Raw genomic sequence first — 25,162 nt, 5'->3', positions numbered from 1 at the left:
TAGGAGCAGTGGGTTCAACGGTGCAGATTTGTAAAGCCGGACAAACATACACACAATTCCAAAACATTTTTGCACATAAGATTTTTGCATCCAAACATAGACTACGATCCTGCCCCAGACAAAAGAAGAATCCATGCAAAATTTGGTAGACGTGGGTTCAATGGTGTGTATTTGTATAACCGGACAAACATACATACACACATACATACAGCCTTACTGATTGTTGGTGCCTGGATGTGAATCTCCCTAAAACATCCAGCCTGCTGAATGATAAAAACAGAAAGTGGCTTTTTGAAATAGCTTGCTGTACTACTCTCACATCAGTTTCATTGGTGGCATGTCAACTGAGAAGTGCAACTGGATGTTTTAATTTACTGAGGGATTTGTCAAAACGGTTTTCTTTTGGATAATTCCCTTAGGCCATGGTGCAAATTCAAAGTAGAGTGCATGCAACCCATAGCGGCTATGTTACAATTCAAATCCTCTGAGTGAGTTCTGAAGCACAGCATGCTTTCAATGCCAGCCTTTTTAAATGTAGTGCAGCCTGGGCTTAATTGCATGTCAGGTGAATCCATGATACTCTCATGAACTGGCCCCTTGGTTTGAAGATTGGACAGGCATCTTCATCAGATCAGTGTGGAGGAAATATTTATCTGTTCCTCCCGCAGCATGTAAAATGTGCATAAGAAGCTGAAATCCATCCGAGTCCCAATGCTCTGTTGATCAGACAAACCTTTCAGATTTTCAAGAGCTATACATTACTTGTTGTCATTGTACTGTTATTTAGGGAGTCACTGAAAACAGAATTTTACAGTTCAACTTCTAGCCAAAAATGTGATCACTTCTCTAAGATATCTTGGAGTCCATGATCCACTCGTAAATGGACATCCTAGTCAAACATTAGGGTTGCCCAAAGCTTTTCAGAGGTGGCTCGTTTAGCATATCGACATCCCAGTTCTAGCTTACGTTACATACGTTTTTCTTTATTTATCTAGCCTCAGAAATATGTCCTGCAGTTCAGAGACTACCTACCTTTCCTCAAAATTACCTAGGAGTGCTTTGCTTTTCAGCTAGTCCATTGGTTTTAGGTCCAACCTTATCATGGATACGAGTGAAACCTGAAAGCAGCAGTTCAGTGAGTGTGACCCCAAGGGACCTCCAAAATGTTCTTTGGCATTTCTGATTAATTTGAGAGGCGGTCATCTATTGGTCCATAAAGTTTAACAATGATGGATCTCTCTGCGTGGCAGTGTAAAGAATATCCGACTGCAATCTTGGTAGCTCTATTATACTGTAGAACCATACATAGCTCTAAATAAATGCAGTAATGTAGATGTATAGATTTATGAAAGTCAAGTTCAAAGGGCTACCTAGAACTTTGTCAGTGTTTTGCAAACTGCATTAACAATAACTGCTGCAAGTCGTGCCAAGCCCTTAATGAATATGAGATGTGTGGTTTCATTGACACATGTGGAACCAGGAGGTGTTAGCCTCAGCTTGCCCACTGAACTAAAAAAGTGTCATTCTTGAAAATCCACTTAACTTCCATTTGGCCTCCATAGGCCCAAGTGCCAAAATACAAAGCACCTAGAACAGGGCTATTCCTAGGTTATATATAATAAAGGATTGTTTGAACTTGGACCTATTTTTCCCGCTAAATACATTATCTATTCAAAAGCCCCCTTTAGGCTCCAATATGGTGACTTCCCTCTTCCCACATACAGGGTTCACAGTGTATTGTCTCCTCTAAGATTCGTCTTGCTTGCCGTTTGGCTATGCTTGGCTGAAATGTTCAGAAATTGCAACCCATGTCACCCCAAAAATTTGCTAAAGTCCTTTGGGGCTTTGTCTGGATTTGAATGCCTTTGATATACTGGATTTCGTAGCTTTACAATTTCAATTCGGGGATCACCTCCCATTTGCCTTATCAGGACCCAAATAAACACTTCCCCTTTGATCTTAAACTCTTATCAGCAAACGTTTCTGGCCGAATGAACTGATTTTTATATAAATATAGGAGAGATATTTCGATTAAAACAAAGGTGTGTTCAGTCTGTAATAGTGTGAACTGACCAAAGGAAGGCCATTAACATTTCTGCGAAAGGTCGCAGGGTCCATATTTCAACTCGGTAAACATATCACGGGCGGAGACCCCGGTTTGTGAAAAACAAATCTGGAACTTTATGTACCCAATCCTAACCTTTGATCTGCTTCTGCCCCTTCTCCTGTGCACGCCAGTTCACAAGGGAGCAAAGTAGGATTGAGTTCTCTGTTGAGGCTCCGTGCCTTTACAACCCTCTGCCTTTACCTCTGAAAGAACCAAAGGATCATTTAAGCTTTAGGAAACATCTAGAACCTTGGTCAGCATAGAGCCTTAGCTTCCTCTCTCCCTTAAGCCTAACGTCTGGTTTCTAATTCTTCTCTAGCACTAACAGTCCTTTCAGTATTTGCACATTTTATATAAATCAAATCAATTCATCCTTTTGAATAGTTTTGACAATACTTAAGCAAGTGTCATAAATGTAAAGAGTTGTACTATTGGCATGAACTTTTGTTGGTCTTGGACCATGTGTCTTTTGAAGAAACCATAATACTTCAGAAGACAGCTCAATAGCTTCTTTTAGGCTTCATATGGTAGAAATCGGGTTCAAAGGCCTTTGTTAGTAACACCAGCTCTGCCCCAGTCTGCAGGTCGGTAATGACCTAGAAAGGGGTCTACTTGCGCTCCTCCATCAAGTGATGCAGATCTGGAAAATTTGAAATTGAAATGTTGAGTTGCCCCATCCATAGGTTTCCCAACTCTGCATGTTTTCATTGTCATTTGGACGAACACTTCCTTTATCCACGAGAAGGTTTTAGGTGAATTTTGATGCCTGTTTGCTTTCTATTAAAAGTGTTATCATTTAATGGAGCGTGTGTTCTCTTACCTGCACCACATTTTTGGTGTTGAATGCAGAGCGCATCATTCTGACCCAGCTCCTGTCCACTTTGGCAAAGCGCCTTGCTTCTCGGGGTAGCTCCTAAGTACAGAAAGAGGATCATTTAGTGAGATCAGAGAAAATTAAAAAGCATGTGTTGGCTGTATGCTCATTTCCTGGTAATCTTGTGCAGGCTGTGCGCTTCCTGTCTAGACAGGCTCAGGCAGGCCGCATTAGATTATAACAGTGCCGTTCATTCGGCCGTGCTTCATTTGGCAGTAGGCCACTGAAGTTTAAATTTTAAATTCGGCCTCGTGTTCATTTCCGTTAGCACTGCTAGGGTAATTTTAAGTTCGGTTAGCAGACTAGTGATACATTTTATAATAAGGTCTAGTATTTTTTATTCAAACGAGTACATTGAAAAACAGCCGTTTTCAGACGTGCTAGATGGTAATGAATAAAGGTTGCAAAAGCAGAAATTCAAAGGGATAAATGGGACCTGTCTGCATGGGCCTTCTCCTAGGAATTCATTTCAAGTCATACAACATGCAGTGAACCATTTCTTTCATCAGTGGTAAATGAACCACTGTTTCACTACTAACTATATTTACCACAGAAAAATATTATGTTGCCCTGAGAACTCAATTCCAGTTTCTCCAAGACTTGGTGCACGATCATGGCGGGTACATTTTGATTCAGCATTACACAACATTCTTTTAAATGAAATAAAGGCCAAAGGACTACATCTCAAATAAAACAAGCGCAATATATGTGCATTTGACCGAAAATGCACCCAGCTACATAAAAAAACGCACTGCAATCTACAAAAATAAATGTGTTAAATATATAAAGATCCATATTTACGCTGACATTAAGATGACAGTTACAAACATAATAAATAAATAAGGGGGAAGGAAACACAAACAAAAGATGGGGGGTGAGGTAAGCAGATTAAAGCAATGGGTATAAGTGTAGAAATTGGGGGCTTCCCAGATTAATAAATAGCGAATACATTGTGGAAAAAAAATCACTGAGACATTTGAGGGGAAAACTACATAAAATGCAATTCTGTGATATAACATGTCCGTTTGCATTTCAGTGCGCTATCTTGAGGTGAAATAGCATACATTCCACCATTTGTATTTGCAAAAAGTGTACATTAACATCCATGAGCCTGGTAGCCGTCAAGAAAGGGAGGTCAGTTGAGTTCAAGGTGCCTCTGCGTGTGAACATCACAGACACGTTGCTGTCTATCCTGTGTCTTGTGGGCACTAGAAGTGGTGCCAATGTGCCTAAAACAGCCCCAGCTAGGAGTGGTATGCCACATAAAACTGCACGACATTTTGTGGCAAGTATTAGTTGCCACAAAATATCAAGAATCAACCGTAGGACGACGTTGTCAACCATAAACAATCAGGCCACACACCGATTTGCCTGGGAATAATCATTTTGATTCCCGGCCTCGCGAGTACATTGATGCCGTTTGACTTGCTTAGTTTTGCGTTTATCTTGTAACTGGATCCAGGAAAGGATTATACACATGCACTGAAATAAGTCTGGCTTTTGTGCCTTTTCATAGGATAACATAAAATACTCACGGTGGTGCCGTAAATAAGCATTTGAAGTGTGGAAGACTTCATTTTCAGATAGCCGTAATATAGTTTCTGGGATTTATATTATTAGGAAAAAGATTCCCATATGTGTGGCATACATAATAAAGACATTCTTCATAAACATTTGTTTCATTTAATTCTAGGGAGTCATCATTATGGTAAGCTTGCATGTTTACTAGATAATTATGAAAAATGAAAAGTAATATTTATGCCGCAATGGCCGCTTAATCGGGCTGACCCAGTGGGTAATGGCCTGATAGCCCAAGGTGGCAGACTCGAGCAACGTGAACTGCCGAAGACGGTTGATCCGGTCAGTAATGGCCGGCTAGCCCAACGTCGATAGGTCAAACAAAGTGAGGGCCTTCAAAGAGGGCTTAGGTCACGTACAGGCTGGGTAAGACCTTAGTGAAGGGTATTTATGCTCTAATGATAGTTTTCTTTTTTTGTATAATCATCTAGTAAAATAGGCAAGTTTACCATAATGGGTGCATACCCACATTTACGCAATTAGCCCACAGGCCTCACTTGGTGCTGATGTGTGGAAAAATGTTTCATCCAATTAGAAAACGAAAACTAAATGATACAAGGATGGCCACTTTGGACACCAGGGAAGGACACTCGAAAATGACCCCCTTTTATTTTTCTATTGTGGTCAGAGTGAAAGAAGGATGGTGGTGGGTGTGGTGTTGGAGCAGGTGCGTTGCGCAGGTGGATAGGTGGGGATTTGGTGGATGAGGGGGAGTCAGGTGGTGCACAGCGGCATGCGGGATGTATGGGGAAGCAGGCTCAGAATCACCCGTGATCCAAGCGAGCTGATTTGTTCCACCCCAATTGTGAATATTTCCTCATGCAATGTGACCATAAGTGACCCTATCTATAAGAGAACGTTTTGTTGGCCAATTAAATACGTGACTTAATGACCAGTCAACAACGGGAGATCGATTGTACGCCTGATTGAATATGAGGTTTCAGAGTAAGCGAGGCAGGGGAGGCTGCAGTATATTTTTCACATCTTGGCATTGCTTACACACCTTTACATTTCCTACATGACCTACTCGCTTTTCATTTGAATGAACTCTGAGCCATCTGTAAGTCATGATTCCAGGATTGCTTCCAACATTTGGACCCCTGACGTAATCTTAGAGCAGACCCATAACCAATGCAAAATGAACTAGAACTTTTCTGTTATGTCAGCCCAAAACGGCATTGCTTCATGTTCTTGTTCCTGAATAAAAGGGGCTTTTGTCCATAAATATTTATTGCGTCGATCATTGCAATACACCTTGAAATCTGCATTGAATACTGAAACAAGAACATAGTTTATAGATAAAAGAGGACTGACCTTGGTTATTGTGGCATGGCTGAAGATCTCTTCCAGATGTTGCCAAAGTTCTTGCACATCGATCCACAACTCGAGTACATCCCCCACCCGCTTTAACTTCTCGGCCCATGATGTTGCCTCCTCTCTTAGCGGGTCGATTTCTTTTGCGGTCAGCATGTGAGCAAGCAGAACCTGGGCATCTTCCAGCTCTTCCAGCAACAGAAGGGAATCTTCTTTCACCAGGAATATCTCTCCACGGTTCTTGTAGGCCTCGAAGTTCAGCACCTGGTACGATGGGAAATAAAACATGTCTATGCGCATAGTATGCCTCAAAGTAAACAATGTATATGGCTATGCATGGCTGTTGGCAGAAAAATATCTGCAAGAAGTGTATAGATTGGCAGCAGCCCAAGAAGCCCTGGAGCTGTTCATGAATCTAATAAAGGCAATGTATGCAAGAAGGCACGCATGTAACCTATGGCTGAGGCCATTTTGTTGCTTACGTACAAAACGTTTATGCAGTTTTCTAATGTATACCTTGTTTTTTCGGAATTGAGAAATGTGTATAAGGATTGTGTATCACACCATGTCCAGTTTTGTAAAAGTTATTTAATGTATCTCTTAGCTGCGGTGCTTCAGGATTTGGACAGGAAGGTTGTGTCTTATCCTCCAAAGACTTGAATTTCTATATGTGTAACAGTGTTGTCAATATTGGGTCATGCCATCAATAGAAGAGATCTTTCTTCCTGGGGAAGCAGTGGATGGGAGGAAGATCTTCTCAAACAAGCAAGATAGGCCGGTCAATTGATAGTTGGGTATGTAGCATCCTACTTTAAACTGAACTCTGGGCAAAACTTTGAATGTTAGGGGCCATGAAATGAAGGAACTGGCTTGAACTCTGGATAACTAATGGACTCAGCATTCCAAAACCAATCATATCCCTTTTGACAGGCAGCAGCTGGGTTTCATCCATTCTAAATGTCCTGTAAATAGAACCTATTTTTTGGACTTACATTATTCATTAAATGTAGGTGGCGGCTGGTGTCCCTTTGTTTACTCATGTATTATTTATTTCGGAGTTTTGCTATGTCCACTGGGGAAAAACTCTACACCAGAGCGTGTCCAACTGCACCAAAATTAGCAGGGAGTGTACAAGAGGAAGATGTGGCTGAGGAAGGAAATTCCACATCACAGGCAACCAGGGGCGTGGGGAGCCCCATGAAACCCCATTAAGCAGCTGTGCAGTTTTAGACAAATTAAGTACAAGGAACAGGCTAGCAATGAAACCTCACCTACATCACTTAGCGTAACAATATTTTGTGATCCACAACATAAAGGTTGTGCTAAGAACGAGAAGGACCCAGGGGATACAACCTCACATAGCCAAGACTCCAAAGCTCAATCAGTCAAGCCACTTTGTGAGTAGTATTTAAACCACTTGGCATTGAAAGATAAAAACCTCAATCATCAATTAAAGAGCATACATTTGATAAATCGTTCTTGCTCATAAACAAGACTGACAAAGTACTCTGGTGCTTAGGATCTCTCATTATGAAGCACATTTCTGGCACTGGCAACTAAGATTACACTCTGATCTCTTCTTTGATGTTATAGGCTAGATTTATAGTGATTATGCTACTATAGGCTCACTAGAAAAATGCTACTATAGGCTCACTAGAAAAAGTGAGGACAAAAGCAGGGTTGTCGATATGCATATATGATATATGACACGTAATGGTGACGCACAAAGACAGGCTAAGATAATGGAAGAAGTGACTCCACTGGAAATAACATTTGAGGGGTCCACAATAAACCACAGTGCAGCATACAAATATAAACAGCAAATCAGTAGCATTGGTAGCATTCATTTCCTGAAAATGCCTAATCTATAATCAGGCGAGTTATAGCACCGCCTACTTCAGTAGAAAATGTATTCAAAGAGGAGAGGCATCTTTTTACTCAATTGGCTATTCTAGTGGATGTTCACACACAGGAAGGGATTCTCTATGGCACAGAGGGGAACACCCACTCAGAACTCATGTAGTCATGGAGACAACAAGGGAAACATTTCTACCAGTGAGGTTGACTTTCAGAACTTAAGGGAGCTTTCCCCCTGTTTGTTAAGATGGTGTATTCCGATAAACAAATACCTACTTTAGTCTAAAGGGTCCGGAGTATGGTACAATTAGAAGAACCTACAACCTGGTGATATCAATGATTTCCATCTGCAATTGTTTCACATAAAATGATGCCCGAAGACATAATCAGGCAATTCTTTCAAGAACATCTCCTACTAGGTTTGACACTGATACCCTCACCTTAGCTCATACAAAGATCTTTCCTGGTCTGTTGTCCTCCGGTGTCATCTCAAAGTAGTTGCCTACTATCCAACCCAGCAAATAGAAAGATAACCAAACATGTTTCATAGACTTGTGCCCTGGACTATTATATAAACATACCCCACATGCATCATGGAAGCACACCCTTGATTTCCACTGACTAAAGTAGTAGGCTGGGGATACCGAATGCAAACTTTGACAAAACTCTGCATTAATGAATCCAGGAAGCAACACAGGCAAAGTAGGATAGACAAACCCTACCCCGCTAACTCTCAACCATGTGACTGGCAATTGGTATTTAGCCCGGTTCTACATTATTACAATGAAGTAATTTACTTTGTTGCAATCACTTCAAAATTTGTTTTCGATTTTTACATTTTTCTATTTGGGTGTTCCACCACATGCCACTCCTTTCCCTTCACTGCCACCCCTACAGCAAGACCCCAAACCCTTTTATTCAAAGTGTTTGCAACAAAGTAAATTATCACTAAGTAATTTACTTTGTGGAAACACCAGGAGACCATTTAGCCCATACCCACCTCTGCAAACATATCCCAGACAAAAGACACCAATCAAGGTCAGGCCCTTTAAAGTAATATCTGGGGAAATCGTAGGATTTAAGGTCAAGTGGTTATACTGTAAATAGTGATGTATATGACACGACAAAAGGGATTGACTAAAGTAAAGCATGGTTCTTTAGGTCACAATATAACACACATTTAGCATAGTGTAATGACAATTGGTGACACAAGGGATGCATTGGTGATCTAGCTAAAGAATGCATGAACGCATACATAACCACCATGCACCATACAAAAACGCACCTTGGCAAGTTTATGATGATTAAATAAAACGATACTCTTGAATGTAGGTCCTCTTTGACTATGTATGTCTTAATAAACAGGTTTGTGTCTCAGTGGACTAATGCATCCACTACAGGGACCTGTGTTTGACCTCATGGTGACAGGTTCAAATCCCTGCCAGTCCTCTCAGCCCTTCATCCTTCGGAAGTCGATAAAATGAGTACCATTAATTTGGGTAACAATAAACATCTGCTATTAGCGCCAAGATGCCCTAATAACCTTTAGGCGAACGTGTGCTTTACAAATACGCTTGTTATGTTTTTATGTTAATGGAGATATGAACACCAAGATGGGAAATAAGTCCAAAGAAGTCTCAGTCTAGAGTATTGTCTGTGGTGTTCATTGACGGTTGCTACAAGGTGAAAGACTAGTTCGGCATGTACTTGGGAAGCGAGCAATCTACCTCAGGAACAGAGCTACCACTAGAAAATAAGACACTTCCTATATCATCCGTATAATAATCCAAGTCATTCAAGATGTTAATAGCTTTACATTCATCCCCAATTGAGTAGACATTGCAGAATTCAAAAATAGTAAAATGCAAGTTTGCAATGGAAACAAAAACCTGGAAAAAGTTCAACGAAAAAGTAAAATCTTTTACAAGTCCATTAAAACAGAGAATAAGAAGAGATTGGTGGCGAATGAGTGGCCAACTGTGGATACTGCACTCGACAAAGACTGCCTGTGAAACTATACCAGAACGGCAAAGAGTATATTAGGCCTGAGAGTAGAAATCCCACTTAAATACTGGGGCTGTAGATAATCTCAAATAGTTGATGGGCTGGTGTCTCAATATACGGTGCTCTCTAAGTGCTATTTGCGATGCACATGATGGCCACCTGCATGTGTGTGTGTCTCACTCTTATTATAAGTGTCCCAGGCACAAGGCTCCTTACATGATAAGCTTCTTTGACAGTTGTGGATCTGTAGAGAATGTGCACCAGCGGCAGAGCTTCCTGCAATCTTACCTGTTCGGTCCACTCCTCCTCCACTCTCCTCATCTGGATCTCCAATTCCAGCTCTTTCCTGGCAGCCTTTGCAATGGAAACTAATTCATCCTGAAACCTGTGGCATAGGTTTAATGTATCAGGCTCACATCAGATAGTTGACAAATAAAACAGTGATAGATAGCATTATACATCCTCGGCTATCAATCTTTTTCTGTCAGCTATGCAAAGAAAAATGTAACATTGCGTTAGTCTGGTTCTAAAATCACACAAGATGCAGGTTTCAATAGCTTTTATTGGACTAACTGAAAATACTATGCAGGGATGGGAACAAAGCATTATCTTTCAAAATCCCACAGACGTCTTCATCAGATGCAGCAGATTGACATGATTTGTAAAAGAAGCATAGCATGTTCAATCTGCCAGCTATGTAAATAAGCACCATTATGGCAGGTATACAATTGGATGATTTGGTATTCTTTTCAGATGAGGGAAGTGCCACAGAAGAGGCTAAGAAAGCGTGGCGTGCATCAATTTTCATAATAAAATGTTAAACATGTGAAGAATCTGTTTTATAGTGTAGATAATGGAAAATAAATGCAATGTCTTCTCACAGGAATTAACATGTACTGGTGACTTTGGCAAGATTGCGGCTGGATGCCTGGCAGAGTTGCATCGGGTTTAATAAATACATGTAGGATGTTCCTAACGATCCTATATGCCATTCTGTGACCTCTTGATCCCTCATTGGGTTTCCTAGAGCAGACTGTGGAGACGAGAGGCACCCATGAAGTCTCAAAAAGGAAGAAGCAAAATGGGGCTCCTAGTATTGCATCTTTCCCTGCAGAGGGTTTTTCCTATTCAAGGAAGAATCAACAGAAACACCTATGTTATGGGTAAGACCTGTGCAATTAAGCACACTCGAGAGAATAGCCTGTGCCCATGGGACCAACTTTTCAGAGAAGTATAGGCAGCAGCTCCTTACAACATCCCTTTAAATTGCCAATTCATAACACAGGTTCCTGATTTTGCATCCTATTTTTGCTGAAGAGCTGATGCCACTGATCCAAGAATCTTCAGAAGAACACCAAAGGACATTTCTGCCCTTTAATTACTAAAGGCTTGTTTGTGGCTGGACACCCACTTTTATATGCAACAAAGGACGACTGAGGGCATCTGGAATAAAGTGCAATATTGAATTCTACATTCACTTCAAAGTTATGCTGTCGGCCAGCAGGCTTTATACAATTCCCAATAATGATATCAAATGCTTTTAGATTTTTCTCATTAGTGTTTAATACACAATATAAATGCATGTATTGTATATCCGCCTAATATGGGAAAACTCTTTGATAAACTGATTGACGGTCAGGAAATCATGCTTTCATTCCTGCACACCAGATAGGGTTGGTACAAAATCCTTTCACCGAAAGAGCTTTTTTCAATGGGTTTTTTAACAGAAATGTTTCAACAAAAAACGCATAGAAAAATATAGGGTGGGAAAGTGCAGGTAAGTGGTGGAGGGTCTGGAATAGAGAAAACACAATATACAATTGGGTCTTGGGGGGGACCTGCACAAATCAAAAATAAACAATTTCGATTCGTTTTTTCATTGAAAAATATTCGTAAAAAACCCATCTAAAAAACATGTGTTGATGAAATGACATAGAAGCATAGGGCTAATGAAGGGAATGTTCAACCACTGACCAATGAAGTGTTTAATCACAACTTGCTTACAATGTTTTTTAGTTCCCTGGTCCAACATTTGTATGCTAGATTTGTTGGCTTGTCCTTCCCTTGACTGTGTTGAGAAACATATATTGAGGGGTAGGATCTCCTCATGGGGTATCGGTAAACAATTACTGTCTCCGTCGTTGACAGATGCATGCAAGTGGTCAAGCATTCTGATGGACGCAAGACTCCTAACGTCATGTTTCTTAATAGTCTTAAAGAGAGGTCTCCATGTCATGACCTCAAGAGCGAAAACTAGTCATGGTGTTCAGTATACTTGCACAAGATACATTTGAATATAGTGAATATAAATAGAAGTTATTTACATAGTCGGTGGTTGTCCCCAAAACCTCGGGTGGTTGGGGCTATTGAGAACTCGATCTGGAAACTCCTGAGCGAAAAGTTTCCATAAATGCTTCAAACGTCTTGAATGTGTATAGCCAAGTTGCCCTCATGTATCCCTACATCTTGACTAGTCCTCGAAAACGTACTGGCAAACTGTATAGTGATGTGATGTATTCTGATCATTTTAGGCCACTTTAAGAAACTCCTCTTTGTCTTCAAAAACATCTGAACAACTTTAGCATACAGTATACACAAGGTATATTGAATCCCCATAATAGTTTTGAAAATTAAGGTCCTTAGTCCTTCGTAGATTCTTTATTTAAACTGGAAGAGGATTTTTCTGCAAGGAAAATGTCTGCATGCATGCACATGAAAATCCCAGAAAAAAAGCTTTGAGTGAATTACCGAGGAAATGTGCTATTTTCACTTACTTTAGCAATCCGATGTCCAGTAGATGGGAGACTTTGAAGACGTTTGCTTCTAGTGGGAAGGAGCTGCCAGTAACGGCCATGACTTGTAACCAGTGTCGATTCCGGATTTCCTGTAGGGAGAAGGAAACCCATCAAAGGACAAAGTAAAACTACTTGTGAAAAGCGCAGGTCACATCAATCCAATAGACCGCAGATCTCAAATAACACTTCAACAGTTCCATTGGCGTGACTGAATAACAACGATCTCAGCACGGGATCTTTTGTAAAAAAAAAGAAAGAAAAAAAAAGACCCATTACTACTATATAAGACCTTCTAAGATTCCCTACACATTATTTGGGCTGGGTAACATAGGCTGTACTTAGGACACACAATGGGTGCAATTCATCAATACTTTGCAAAGACATTAAGAAATGTCATTTAAATTGAAACTTTGCCTCTTAATTTCCTGGACATGGCTGAATCTGCTGAGATGGTGTAGCACATGAGTTGGCAACCTGAGGCTCATCAGGTGTTTTGGTCTATGACTCATGACCTCTCACTGCTGACAATGCTGGCTATTGGGGATAGGAGTTGTAGTTGTGAGGAGTCGGAAATGTGAGGCAGACAACTCTGTAAAGGGTTTTCATAAGATGCCATTTTATTAACTTAAAAGGGTTCGATAAATGCCTCACTATCCATACCCAAAAGAGAAATTCCCTGCTCATCAAAATAAACTAAAAGGAAACAATCTCACAAAAGGAATCTGTCCCTCATACGCATACATTCAGTAAACATAGGAAGGAAATAAATGGCAATTCAAAATAGAACAAAATCGCAGTTACGTCAAACATATACTTAATAACTGTTTCTCCGTGTGACCTTGGTAATGTTCCCTTGCCCAGATTCAAAGCCGGAATTTGTAGCAACAGTTCAAAATAGGCGAGTTCAGTTTTATGACAAAGTTCTGGTGATAAGGTTCTTCTTGCTCCAACAAGTCTGTCAATGGGACTTTTCAACAGTTCCAAACGGAAATAACAAATCTTGGTTTCTCCACTTGTAAAGTAAAGTTCAACACAACTTCTTTTTAAGAAGCAAAAATACTTTCACGGTTCCTTGATAGTAACAGAAATAATTTGTCAGGATGATTACACAATGATTCACAAAATCATGTTGCGGTCTTTGCACTTCTCCACAGTCTTTAAGCACAACACAGTACTTCACTATCTTCTAGCTGGTCCACTCACCTGCCAGATCTACCATTAAAAGGTCCCCTGCCCTGGTATACTTGCATACCATGACTAAAAGCTTCTAACTCTACTGCAAGTACATCTGTGGTAAAGTTAACTTCAAACAACTTAGTAAAGTCCTTTGACTTTCAACAACTTCAGTAATTAACACTTCTTCTGGAAAGACATGAACCACATTGGTGCTGTTTATGCCACATGTAATACAGATTAATCTCCCCTGCTCCTGAATGCTGGCTATCAAGAGGGCAACGCTTCTGCCACACTTGTTTTCCCACTCCTACCTCAACCAAATGATGATAATGGCTTTTTATCACACTTGCTCTCAAAGGGTTTACAATTGATTGGTCTGCTTCGCAATCTCCCTGTTTGGGTTTTGGCAATATTGGTTGTTGCTAAGGTCTTTTAACATTGCCCTCTCTTTGCTTTGGCAATGGTGGTTTTTGGTACCTTTGAAATTACAATTTCCCCCAATGTTCCTATTCTGCCACTTTAGCTGGTAAGTATCATATTGGGATCCAAAGTTACTCTTAGTCTGCCAATTCCACTTCTTTACATTAGTTTGGTGTTTAACTTTGTTTACAGAGCATAGCGGGCGATTACAGAGCGTTCCGGGGCTACATACAATAGTGAACTCAGCAGGTGCTGCATATGCGTCCGCTCGCTCCGCTGCCCTCATGTCTTCTGCTCCCTCTGCTTCCCGCTACAAGGTAAGCTGCTTTCTTCTGCTTCCTGCAGCTCATGCCAGTAGGGAGAGGGACGTTCTTTGCTCCACAAGCACTCTGGTGCTCGCCTGCCACCGGAGCACGCTTTACTTTGGGGAAAGCATTTTGAATGAATGCTTCCTGCAGCGCAGCCTCAGCATATGAGATCCTCAGGCGGCAAGGATTCTGGAACAACGCTTCTTGCCGCCCAACCTCTGCAAACAAGGTGCTTATGGGTAGAGGCCCTCATTAAACCGGCATCCGCTTCACATTAGCAGCGGCTCCGGCGTCTCTGCTTCCCTGCAACCTCTGCTACCACTGCAACGTGGAGTCATGATAATTACTCCACCTTCTGCTACTTCTGCTGCTACCTCCTCTGGCCTGCACCAGAGGGGGTCTTTATACTCACTAGTCCCTCTCAGGTGTGGGTCATTAAAATCACTAGACTGCACCTCCAAATCCCTCTTCCTCGTCCCAATACTTTGGGCATTCTGGGATTTGAAGTCCCCAATGTTACAATGAGTTTTTCCTTCTACAGTATCCATTTTACAATAGGCCATTAATAGTGTATGGTCTCTGGGAAAGTTGGAAAAGGTATTATCCCATTCCTGACCTGATGCCCACCCCATATGATCCTCCCGCAGAACAACACCCCCAGGGTCAGGATCAGGAAGTGTCTGCCTTTGCCTGGCCACACGGAAAGGGTGCCAGGCCAGGTTTTCTGTGGAAATAATCTCTGATTCATGACAAAGTCCAAATCATCTGAGGGAAAGGTTGCAGATCCAGAGTGTAGAATGATGATTCATTTAGCAGAGTAGAAGTGAGACAATGGCCATCAAGTTCTACTGCACATCATTTGATATCAATTCCAAACAAAACAAGATATGCCGTCACGTGTTGTCTACCCAGGGAAAATATTTTCTCAAGGACTCCTACCAAATCCACAATGTAGGTAGCTAACCTTCAACCGTTGCCTTCTGCTTACAAAACAATGTTGGTCTCGCCAGTTACTGATACTCCTTCCTGCTTAGTCATTTACATTGTACACCTCTACACATTGCACCTTCGATGTGTCTTGCCTACATGCGTACCCCGTCCGTCTCTCTCTCTCTCTCTCTCTCTCTCTCTCTCTCTCTCTCTCTCTCTCTCTCTCTCTCTCTCTCTCTCTCTCTGTCTCTCTCTCTCTCTCTCTCTCTCTCTCTCTCGGTGAATAGTGCAAAAGCTTGTAGCACCAATGTGTTTTCTGAACAATAGTGATGCAATTTTCTGAATGCCCAGGAGTGAAGACCGGTCACCATTATGAGTATAATGTTACATATCTTTAAAATAGCAGTACATTTAGAGTACGTTTCTCTGTTTCATGATATTTCTTTTTTTAACATTTGTCTATTTTTGTCCATATTTTTTTTTTGGTAATTATTTCTGTATTTATCCACATGTATTTCTTACTCTGTAAAATACTAAGTTGCAAATATAATTCTTCTACACATATTGAAAGAAAACATGTGCTTGAGTGCCTTTCATGAAACGCTCAAAGAGCTTTTTTTATTTTTTTTTACTTCAAACCACAATCCATTTCACCTTAAAAGCAGGATGCCTGTTTTTGCTGCTGACCCCATGAACCATCACAGCAACCATTTGAAAAACATTAAAGGTGAATCAATTGCCAAGCCTCTATGCTGTGTTGTTTACAAATAAATACTGTACGGAAGCAGTGTGATGCACATATGTAGTTCTGTGTAACAATCAGTGCAAATGGAAACCAGGGAGCCTGACCCATGAGGCAATTAGGTGTTATTTTGAACACAAGTGGTATAAACCACATATTTTTATCACTACCATCATAATCACAATGTGATAAATATGCATTTCTGCCGGTGGGATTTATGGTTAAGCCACTCTTAGCTCCCGCTGAAATCCACACACAAAATGCACACTCATGAACTCATTTAGAATCACTGTTAAACTAACTAGTAACAGGTGTGATGGGGCTACTCAATTTAGGTGGAAATAGTGATGGAAAAGCAATAGTTTTACTGTTCACACACAAATGATGTGATCAACATGTTGTGACATTTTGGGTTGCAGGGCTGGCTTACGTTTAGATCTGGTGGAAGATATGGAAGTGCAGTGCTCGAAGTGAGCAGGAACGGTTGGGAGCAGCGTTCCACTAGTTTAATTCTACTTTTTATTTTTTTACTGGTAACAGGTCCACCACTTTTTCCAACCATTTTCTTTGAGAAGGGAAATGGTCTTTGGGAAGTTAAAACACACCTCTCCACTTTACCACCCAATAGCAATTACAGCTAAATGGAAATCTGTATAATTTCCATTGGCTGTCAACCAGCATGGCTGCAACCCTAGAACAATGTGTTGCACGTTGCTTCCTTCCTACCTACTCTGGCCACCGCCAGGGTCACAGTCCCACTACTTTTTTTTGGTACACTTCTACCTCTGTGGAAGTGCCAGGTCCCTGAGTGTCACTGTCTCAGTACCACGTGCCATCTGACAATGCAGAAGGCAGTACACACACCCTAGCTACTTCGTTGGGCGACCTTCAACAGTGGCGCACTACCACGCACTATCCCACGACTATGAAGTATCATTGCAGAGTCATGAATTACACTGTGGGAGGTAATGAGCCACCATGGGGCTGGACTGTGAAAAGAGCCAATCCCAACCCCTTTTTCTGCAAGGCATTAATTCTTCCCCAGAAGATTCCACCGTGTTCCCCCTGTGATTTTAATCTGGCAGCAGATCTGGTGACAGAGTGAGGAGTCTGCCATGTTGTGGTAAAAGCCTGAATGGGACCCACAGCAGGCGGTAGAGCTGCCTATTGATCACCCCAGGTATGTTGGGCGTTGGAGCCTATTAACTAAACACTTTGAAAAAAGGCATTGCAAGGCCGTCTGCAGAAGGAGATGGAACCTGTTCGCAGTTCAGCCTGCTCAACATGACACAGAGAGGGAGGAACTGCTAGAGAGTGTTGAGCTCTCATAACCTACTGCACCGCCAGAAGAACCACACCAATGGGAGCCGTGGCAGTCTGCATCAGGAGATGATGCCGATTCCCAGTCCAGCCTGCACAATGTGATGCAGTGAGGGAGGAGCTGCTAGAGAGCACTGAGCTCTCCTAACCTCCAGAGCCCTGCACAACCCCACAAAGACCTGCCCTGTCAGTCTGTGGCAGTCCTTGGTAACCCGAGGCAACTGATCCAATGGCTCTTCAGCAGAACCAGACTGTTATTACAGAGGTAATTTATCAGTCTGTTGTTAGCATAGTTGATATAAGCGATACCACTCTCCTAATTTGTATGATCTTGGATTAAGGATTGATTACACCAACCCTTAATAACAGCTACTGCCCTTGAACTAGTCTCTGAACACCTTTAGATTTGCTCATCTATATTACATCTGATATTTGTACAACTACTAAGGACTACTGAAAGACGGATTCTGCGGGAGTTTTGGGATGCGTGCATTTTCTGCTTGACTAGCCTCTTTTTTGTTACTTTTGCATTTGGTGACCAAGGGCCAGTTTTGGCTGGGAGGCTAGAGCAAAATCTGTTAAAATACAAATGTAATGACAAGCCGGCACTGCTTTGCTCTTTGGCTGTGAGGGTACTGGGTATTGTGCAGAGCCACATAGTGCAGCACTGAGAGGCCACACATCTGTTGGGTACAGAAAGAAGACCTCCTTACATTCGTTAGCTGGATACTGATTTGTTTGGGCTCGCTGGATTGGCTGAAAAGGGATTCATTGCCCTGTGTTTAGGTTCCGCCTCGGTGCCGTTGAGACACAGATATTTCTATAGAATATGGGTAAAAGAAAAGCTAATGCAAAACTTTCACCTCCGCTCCAGATTATCTATCAGCTGTGCAGCCATCCAGGGGGTTAATGCCCTCACGTTAGAAACGGATGTCTTACTTGACCACATAAGGTCAGATGACGCAATCTGCCATGATTCCGCTTATCCAGAGATAAACCTTTGGAGAAAGATCAAGAAAGGGATGCTGCATCCTCTTAAGCAATGTAAGGGGTCATGCCCCCCCAAACAGGAAGAGGTCACAGGTATACCATGCCTGGCAATCTGCATCCGGTGTGCAAGGTGGAGGGTGGTGATGTGCCTAGACTAGGATAATGCTCTACACGACTCCATGGGTCGGATTGAACAATTTGACGAGGGTTGCATAGCCGAGGACATTTGTATGACAAATAGGTTTGCCCCATTTCAATCTAATGAGGAACCAGTGTAACGTGGGATTGTAGACGGGACTGCTATAGGCGATTCAAGCAACGTTAAGTCGGTGCCTAGCCCTGGCTGCGAAACACAGATGGTGCCATCGGAGACAGAGATAAAAAATCTCTCCCTGTTTAATGAGCACGTCCAGAGAAATTATAGCTCCAAGGAGCGATGCACATCTAACAACGAGCCCTTCATTTCTCCAAACTTTACAACTTGCCCTTATTGTACATACTCATTAACCGTGCTATTACAAAAAGTCTTAGAACTATGTTTACTAACTTTGTCATTGCAGAAGGAAGAGGTGGCACTGCCACAGGCCCATGATCAGAATAGTGGTAAGTGACAGGGGGGCAGGATGCAACATTTGTAGCAAACAAAGGCACCATTTCAGGGGCGGGTGGCAAATGCAGATGAATGCAATTATGTAACACATTCCAACTCCTGATGGTGAATAGAAGACACGCACCCTGCAATTAGGCCATCTCCCCATACTTTAATCAAAGACTACTTTTTCTGACCATTTGGCTGCTTGGGATGTAATTGATAATCGACTGGCAAAAGCATTTCCCGTGGGAAAAGAGGGATGAAAACAGGAGTCAATGGAGAACTGGGACGAGTGTGGAGCAGGCCTCAAACAATGCAACGGTGCTAAAATGAAAGAAGCGACCAGAAGCAAGCTTTGACAGAGTGCTCCCCCAGATGTGCTCTATGACAAGTGTACCGAAACCCACTAGCGGTTCATTTGAATCCACTGACTCCCTAACAAACAAAGTGATACACTCGTTACATTTTATTAAGGGGTGCCGGTCTACAATCCAGGAAAACATTCTCAGTCCGAGAACAGGGATGCTCACCCCTATGCTGAAGGCATACTCCACTACACCTAGCGCCAGAACCATGAACTGCTCACTAACAGGGGTTGCAAGACCATGAAGGGCAGATAGCCCACCCACCTACATTCAACACCATCCACCTACAGTCCCAGAGAGTTTCACCAAGAGACCCTCCATGCTGCATCCAGGCACCTGGAAGCCATGACAGAAGGGATATTATGGCCCTGAGCAACCGCTGAAGCAATGTCACTAGCGCCCCTGATGGGTGAAAGGATTCTGGAGTGTTTGTACAGAGCAGGCAAAGACTACCAGATGCAATGATGAGATTTGCAGGTAGGGATGGCTAGTAGGATGGGTGGTAATGAAGGCATGATGAAGAAAAGGAGGGGAGAGTTAAAAGGAACAAGTTACTTACCTGTAAATGTTGTTCTCCAGCATGGGTCTGGCATGGATTCACATGTTCATGAATATTCCCTGTCATCAGGATGGGAATCCTCGGTAAAGAAAAGAAATCAGTATCAGTTTTGTTTCTGATCTGTCTTTCTTAGTAGTAACCAATCACTGGTCTCTGGGTCATATTGCCCCCAGCCAAGGACTGCCCTCACCCTAAGCCCCTCCCCTGGCAGCCATCCTCAGATTTGGTAGCACATAAAGTGGCAGTATGACCAAGTGAAGAGCCGCAGAGGGGTAGGAGGGAGGGTTCGCATGTGAATCCATGCCAGACCCATGCTGGAGAACAACAGTTACAGGTAAATAACTTGTTCCTTCTCCAGCATGGGGTCTGGCATGGATTCACATGCTCATGAATATAAGAATACATAGCAGTACACACATGCATAACCACGGGAGGTGGCAAAGACCCAACAATAAGCATTACATAGACTCAACATTAAGCAACTCTTACCTCCTCATCAGGCCCACCTTCAGGCGAACAAGTTGCGCAGCACTGCTTGGCCGACCTTGGACTCCTCCCTGGAGTCCTGATCGATGCAGTAGAATCTCGTGAAGGTATGCATCGACCTCCACGTAGCAGCCCAGCAAATGTCCAGCAGGGGCACACCAGACAAGAACGCCGTTGTAGCAGCGATCGCTCTGGTCGAATGGGCTCTCGGATGGCCGGGCAAAGGTCGGTTTGCCAACCGGTGACAGTGCATGATGCAGCCGGAGAGCCATCTGGAAATGGAAGCCTTCGAGAGGGCCTTTCCTTGGTTCACAGGTCCAAAGTTCACAAAAAGCTGTGATGTCTTCCCGAAACTCTTAGTGCGGTCCACGTAGAACTTCAGCGCTCTAGCTACATCCAGCGAGTGCAAAGTCCTCTCGGCCGGTGACAAAGGCGACGGGAAGAAAACTGGCAACACCAAGGGCTCGTTGAGGTGGGAGTCAGACGGCACCTTGGGCATGAAGGAGGGGTGCGTCTCGTGGAAAGTCAAGTATGGAGGCTTGCAGGATAGGGCCTGGATCTCTCCCACTCGTCGTGCGGATGTGATGGCCACAAGGAACGCTGTTTTCCACGACAGAAATTTCAGCGGTGCCGAATGCAGAGGCTCGAATGGCAGCCCCATGAGCCTGGTCAGAACCACGTTGAGCTCCCACACTGGGGAAGGAGCCTTCACCGGTGTGAACGATCGGAACAGTCCCTTCATAAATTCCTTCACCAGGCGATGAGATCACAGGGATGACTGGCCCGTAGTTCTGGTGTATCGGGAAATCACCGCCAGATGTATCTTGATGGAAGCATGAGCTAGTCCAGCCTTGGCCAGCGACAGCAGGTACGGAAGCACTTGAGGGGCCGTGATCCATAGCGGGTTAATCTTGTGTGCACGGCACCAGACAGAGAACCTCTTCCACTTGTGTCCGTAGCACTTGAGAGTTGAGGACACCCTGGCCTTTGCAAGCACCTCCTTGCAGTCTGCCGGGATATCGTACCCTCCAAACTCTAGTGCTGCAGGAGCCAGGCCTGCAGGTTCAGCGACTCCGTGTCGTGATGAAGGATGGCGCCACTTTCACTCGAAGAAAAGATCTGCGTCCGTCGACAGCTTGACTGGTGGGGACGCTGACAAGTCCAGAAGGCCCGGGAACCAGATTTGTCTTGGCCACGCCGGTGCGACGAGGGTCATCCTGCACCAGGACCTCTTGAGTTGGTTGACGAGTCACAGTAGCAACGACAACGGAGGGAACGCACACAGGAACAGGCCGTCCAAGGGGAACGAGAAAGCCTCGCCCATGCTCCTCGGCTGGGGGAACCTGCTGGCGAACCTCTGGCACTTGGAGTTCATCGCCGTCGCAAACAGGTCGATCTGGGGTTTGCCCCATCGTTGGAAAAGTCGATCAACTTGATCCTGATGCAGATCCCACTCGTGGCACGAGCGCAGCTCCCTGCTGAGTGAGTCGGCGATGACGTTCTTTATTCCTGCTAGATGGAAGGGCACCAGAAACATCCCCTGGGCGACGGCCCAGTGCCACAGATCCTCGGCCTCCTTGGACAGGGCTGGGGATCTGGTGCCTCCCTGCTTCCGGATGTAGAACATTGTGGTGGTGTTGTCGGTGAAGATCCTCACCACCTTGCCCTTGAGGGACGGGTGAAATGACCTGAGGGCCCATAACACTGCTCGGAGTTCCAGGATGTTGATGTGGAGCGACCTCTCCTCCGGGAGCCAAAGGCCTCTTGTGTGCAGATCTCCGGTGTGCGCTCCCCACTCCTCCAGGGAAGCGTCCGTCGTCACCGTCTCCTGATGCACCGGGGTCTGAAAGTCCTTGCCCGCCGCGAGATGCGCACGGGTGCCCCACCATTGAATTGCTCGGCGGAAAGCCTTGCTGAGCGGGATCCTGTCCTCGAAGCTGCCAGTCGCTTGAAGCCAACGGGCATCGAGGAACTCTTGTAGAGGACACATCTGTAGCCTGCACAGGCGCACCAGGTAGATGCATGAGGACATCATTCCGAGCAGGGACTTGATGGATCTCACATGGCCATGTCCGTGGCCAGCAGGCGCTGCACCTTGCCCAAGATAGCCTTCGTCCTCTCCTCCGACGGCGAGGCCAATCATGCCACTGTATTAAGCATGGCTCCCAGAAACAGTGCGACCTGCGACAGGACCAGGTGGGATTTCGAGTAGTTGATGGAGAATCCCAAGTCCGTGAGTAGTTGGACGGTCTCTGCTGTGTGTTCGACGGCGAGTTCTCTTGTCCTTGCACGGATGAGCCAATCGTCCAGGTAGGAGTAGACGTGGATCGCCCGCAGGCACAGCCGCGCCGCCACTGGTGCGAGGCACTTGGTAAACACCCTGGGTGCCGACTTCAGCCCGAATGGCAGGGCCTTGAATTGGTAGTGCCGCCCTTGGACTACGAATCTGAGAAACTTTCGGTGTCCTTTTTGAATGGGGATTTGGAAGTAAGCATCCTTAAGGTCCAGCGACGATAGGAAGTAGCCCTCCTCCAGCTGTCCCAGCATGTGCTGGGGGGTGACCATCCTGAACGTTTGTGCCTTGATGTATTTGTTTAACCGCCACAGGTCCAGGAAGAGGCACCAACTGCCCGTCTTCTTTCTGACAAGAAAGTACCTTGAGTATACTCCGGAGCCCCGGAGCCTCTTCAGGACGAGCTCGCTGGCACCCTTCTTGAGCATCGCCCTTACTTCTAACAGCAGTTGAGAGACACGATTTTCCTTCCTGGCCATGTGAGAAATTCGAGAGTGTGCCCGTGGGCCAGGGCATCCAGCACCCAACTGTCGGTGGAAATGACTCCCACATGCTGATGAACTTCAGCAGCCGGCCTCCCACCGGGGTGCTCAGGTGTGGGCCCGATGTTACGGCCGGTTCAGTCCTGCTTGGAGGCGGCCTTTCCGACCTGGCCTGCTTGGCGACAACAACGAGATCGTCCTGACTTGCCGTGTCCTCTGTAGGCCTCCTGTGACGAGGAGCGGGCCGCCTGGCGGTACTTCGAGGAGCCGCAGCCGGATCCCTTGGAGGCACCCTGTCTGCCTCTGGTGTTCCGAAAGGGCGGCCGTCGTTGCGGCAAAACTACCAAGGCCCGAGCCATCTCTGTGTCGGTCTTGATGGCCTGAAGTGACTCATCCACTGTTTTTCCAAACAGGTTGTTCCCGTCGAAGGGCATGTCCAAAACTCTGGTTTGCACGTCCTGGCGGAAATCAGTTGCCTTGAGCCATTCCTGCCGTCGAAGGCAAACACTGTTGCCCAACTGGCGGAATCCGGTGTCAGCGATATCCGTGGCCACCATTATGGCGTGGTCCGATGCCACATCACCTTCCTGCAGGATCTCCAGTGCCTCCGACCTCTTGTCGTCCGGTAGGAAGTCCAGCAGGGGAGCAATCTTGTACCACAGCTCCCTGTCGTAGCGGGCCACAATCGCTAGGGCGTTGGCCGCCTTAATTGTCGTCGCCGCAGACGAGATGACTCGTCGTCCCATGGCGTCCAGCTTCTTTCCCTCGCCGTTGGTGGGGAGGTCGAAGTTGAGGACGACGCCCCCGCCGCCTTCTTCTTGGCCGCTGCCGAGACGACCGAATCCGGGGTCGGCTGTGCCCTAAGGCACAAAGGGGCGGAATCGGGGATCCGGTACTTCTTCTCGTACCGATTCCTCTTGGCAGGTGTCGTGGACGGGTTCTTCAGGAGAGCAAGTCCCTCCTCCCAGATATCGTCAATCAATGGCACCGCGAGGACCGTCTTCCTCTTGACCTTGCGCCGCTGATACAGGAAACCTTCCTTCTTCTGCTCCTCAGGGCAGAGCTGAAAAAGCTCGGATGCCCTGGCAATCATGGCGATGAAGGAGCCAATTTCATCGGGCGGGGAGGCCCGAGGGAGTGGTGATGTAAGGCCCATCCCATCATCACTACCGTCGTCATCTGTCCCCGTCGTGGCCGTATCCGTTCCCGTGACATCCCTAGGATCAGGGGAAGGGGATGAAGGCTGAGCAGGCCGCACGGGCTGGAAAGGCAGGGGAGGATGAACTCTCCTCCGCTTGTTTGGAGGGCTTCCCGACGGGCCCAGTTCTGCTGGGTCGTCCGTTGGGGTTAGGGGCAATCTCGTCCTTATCTCCGTGCATAAGGTTTGGATTGCCATCAAAATGGCCACCGAGTTGTCCTGAGGCTCGGGCCCTGGCTGCGAGGGGCACAATGGTTGCTCCTACTCCACTGGAGCCTCATCGGCGCCACCGTCGCTCTCTTCGCCCACCTGCTCAGGGTTCCCCCCGTGGGACCGGACCTCCTCGAACCTCTTGTTGAGGCCCTTCACGACTTCAACCAGCTCCTCCTCAGAGGCTGTATCCGTGTCTGTGACGGCCAAAGGCCTTTTTTCCACCGGAGTCTTCACGGGGGTCTTATCGATGGGCTGAAAAGAGGATTCCCTCCGTGGCGGCAGGGAAACTCTGGGCCCCGAGGTCGCCTCCACTGGGTTAGCCTCCCAGGCTTTGCCTGGGCCGCCGCGACTCCCTCGATAGAGGCCTTCACAGGGTGAATCAAGGCCTTCACCACCTTGGGCGCGCTTGAGGCCTTCACCTTGGAGGAGGTGTCACCGCCTCGCTCCCCCTCGGCTGATCCCTTCGAGATCGACCGGGGCCTCTCCAGAAGCTTAGCCGGGTTCTCGGATTTTCTCTTCCCCGAGCCAGAGCTTTGGCTCGTGGTTTAAGGCGTCGGTG

At 45.2% G+C, this 25,162-nt stretch overlaps 1 protein-coding gene across 1 annotated transcript in view; it reads right to left on the bottom strand.

The window, feature by feature from the left end:
- Positions 1-25,162, bottom strand: part of LOC138452855 (uncharacterized) — a 1,928,742-nt gene that overhangs the window by 989,241 nt on the left and 914,339 nt on the right. Inside the window, exons 35-38 of the mRNA XM_069605205.1 lie at positions 12,509-12,618; positions 10,023-10,119; positions 5,874-6,137; positions 2,928-3,020 (exon numbers count right to left, since the gene is read on the bottom strand). Of these exons, the coding sequence (XP_069461306.1) occupies positions 2,928-3,020; positions 5,874-6,137; positions 10,023-10,119; positions 12,509-12,618 (564 nt within the window). The remainder of the gene's footprint in view (positions 1-2,927; positions 3,021-5,873; positions 6,138-10,022; positions 10,120-12,508; positions 12,619-25,162) is intronic.

The sequence above is a fragment of the Ambystoma mexicanum genome, chromosome 4p (assembly GCF_040938575.1).
Source record: "Ambystoma mexicanum isolate Mex_15411 chromosome 4p, UKY_AmexF1_1, whole genome shotgun sequence".
NCBI classification, from domain to species: Eukaryota; Metazoa; Chordata; class Amphibia; order Caudata; family Ambystomatidae; genus Ambystoma; species Ambystoma mexicanum.
Note: the sequence above shows the minus strand (reverse complement) of the source record. Positions and strands in the feature narration are given on the sequence as shown.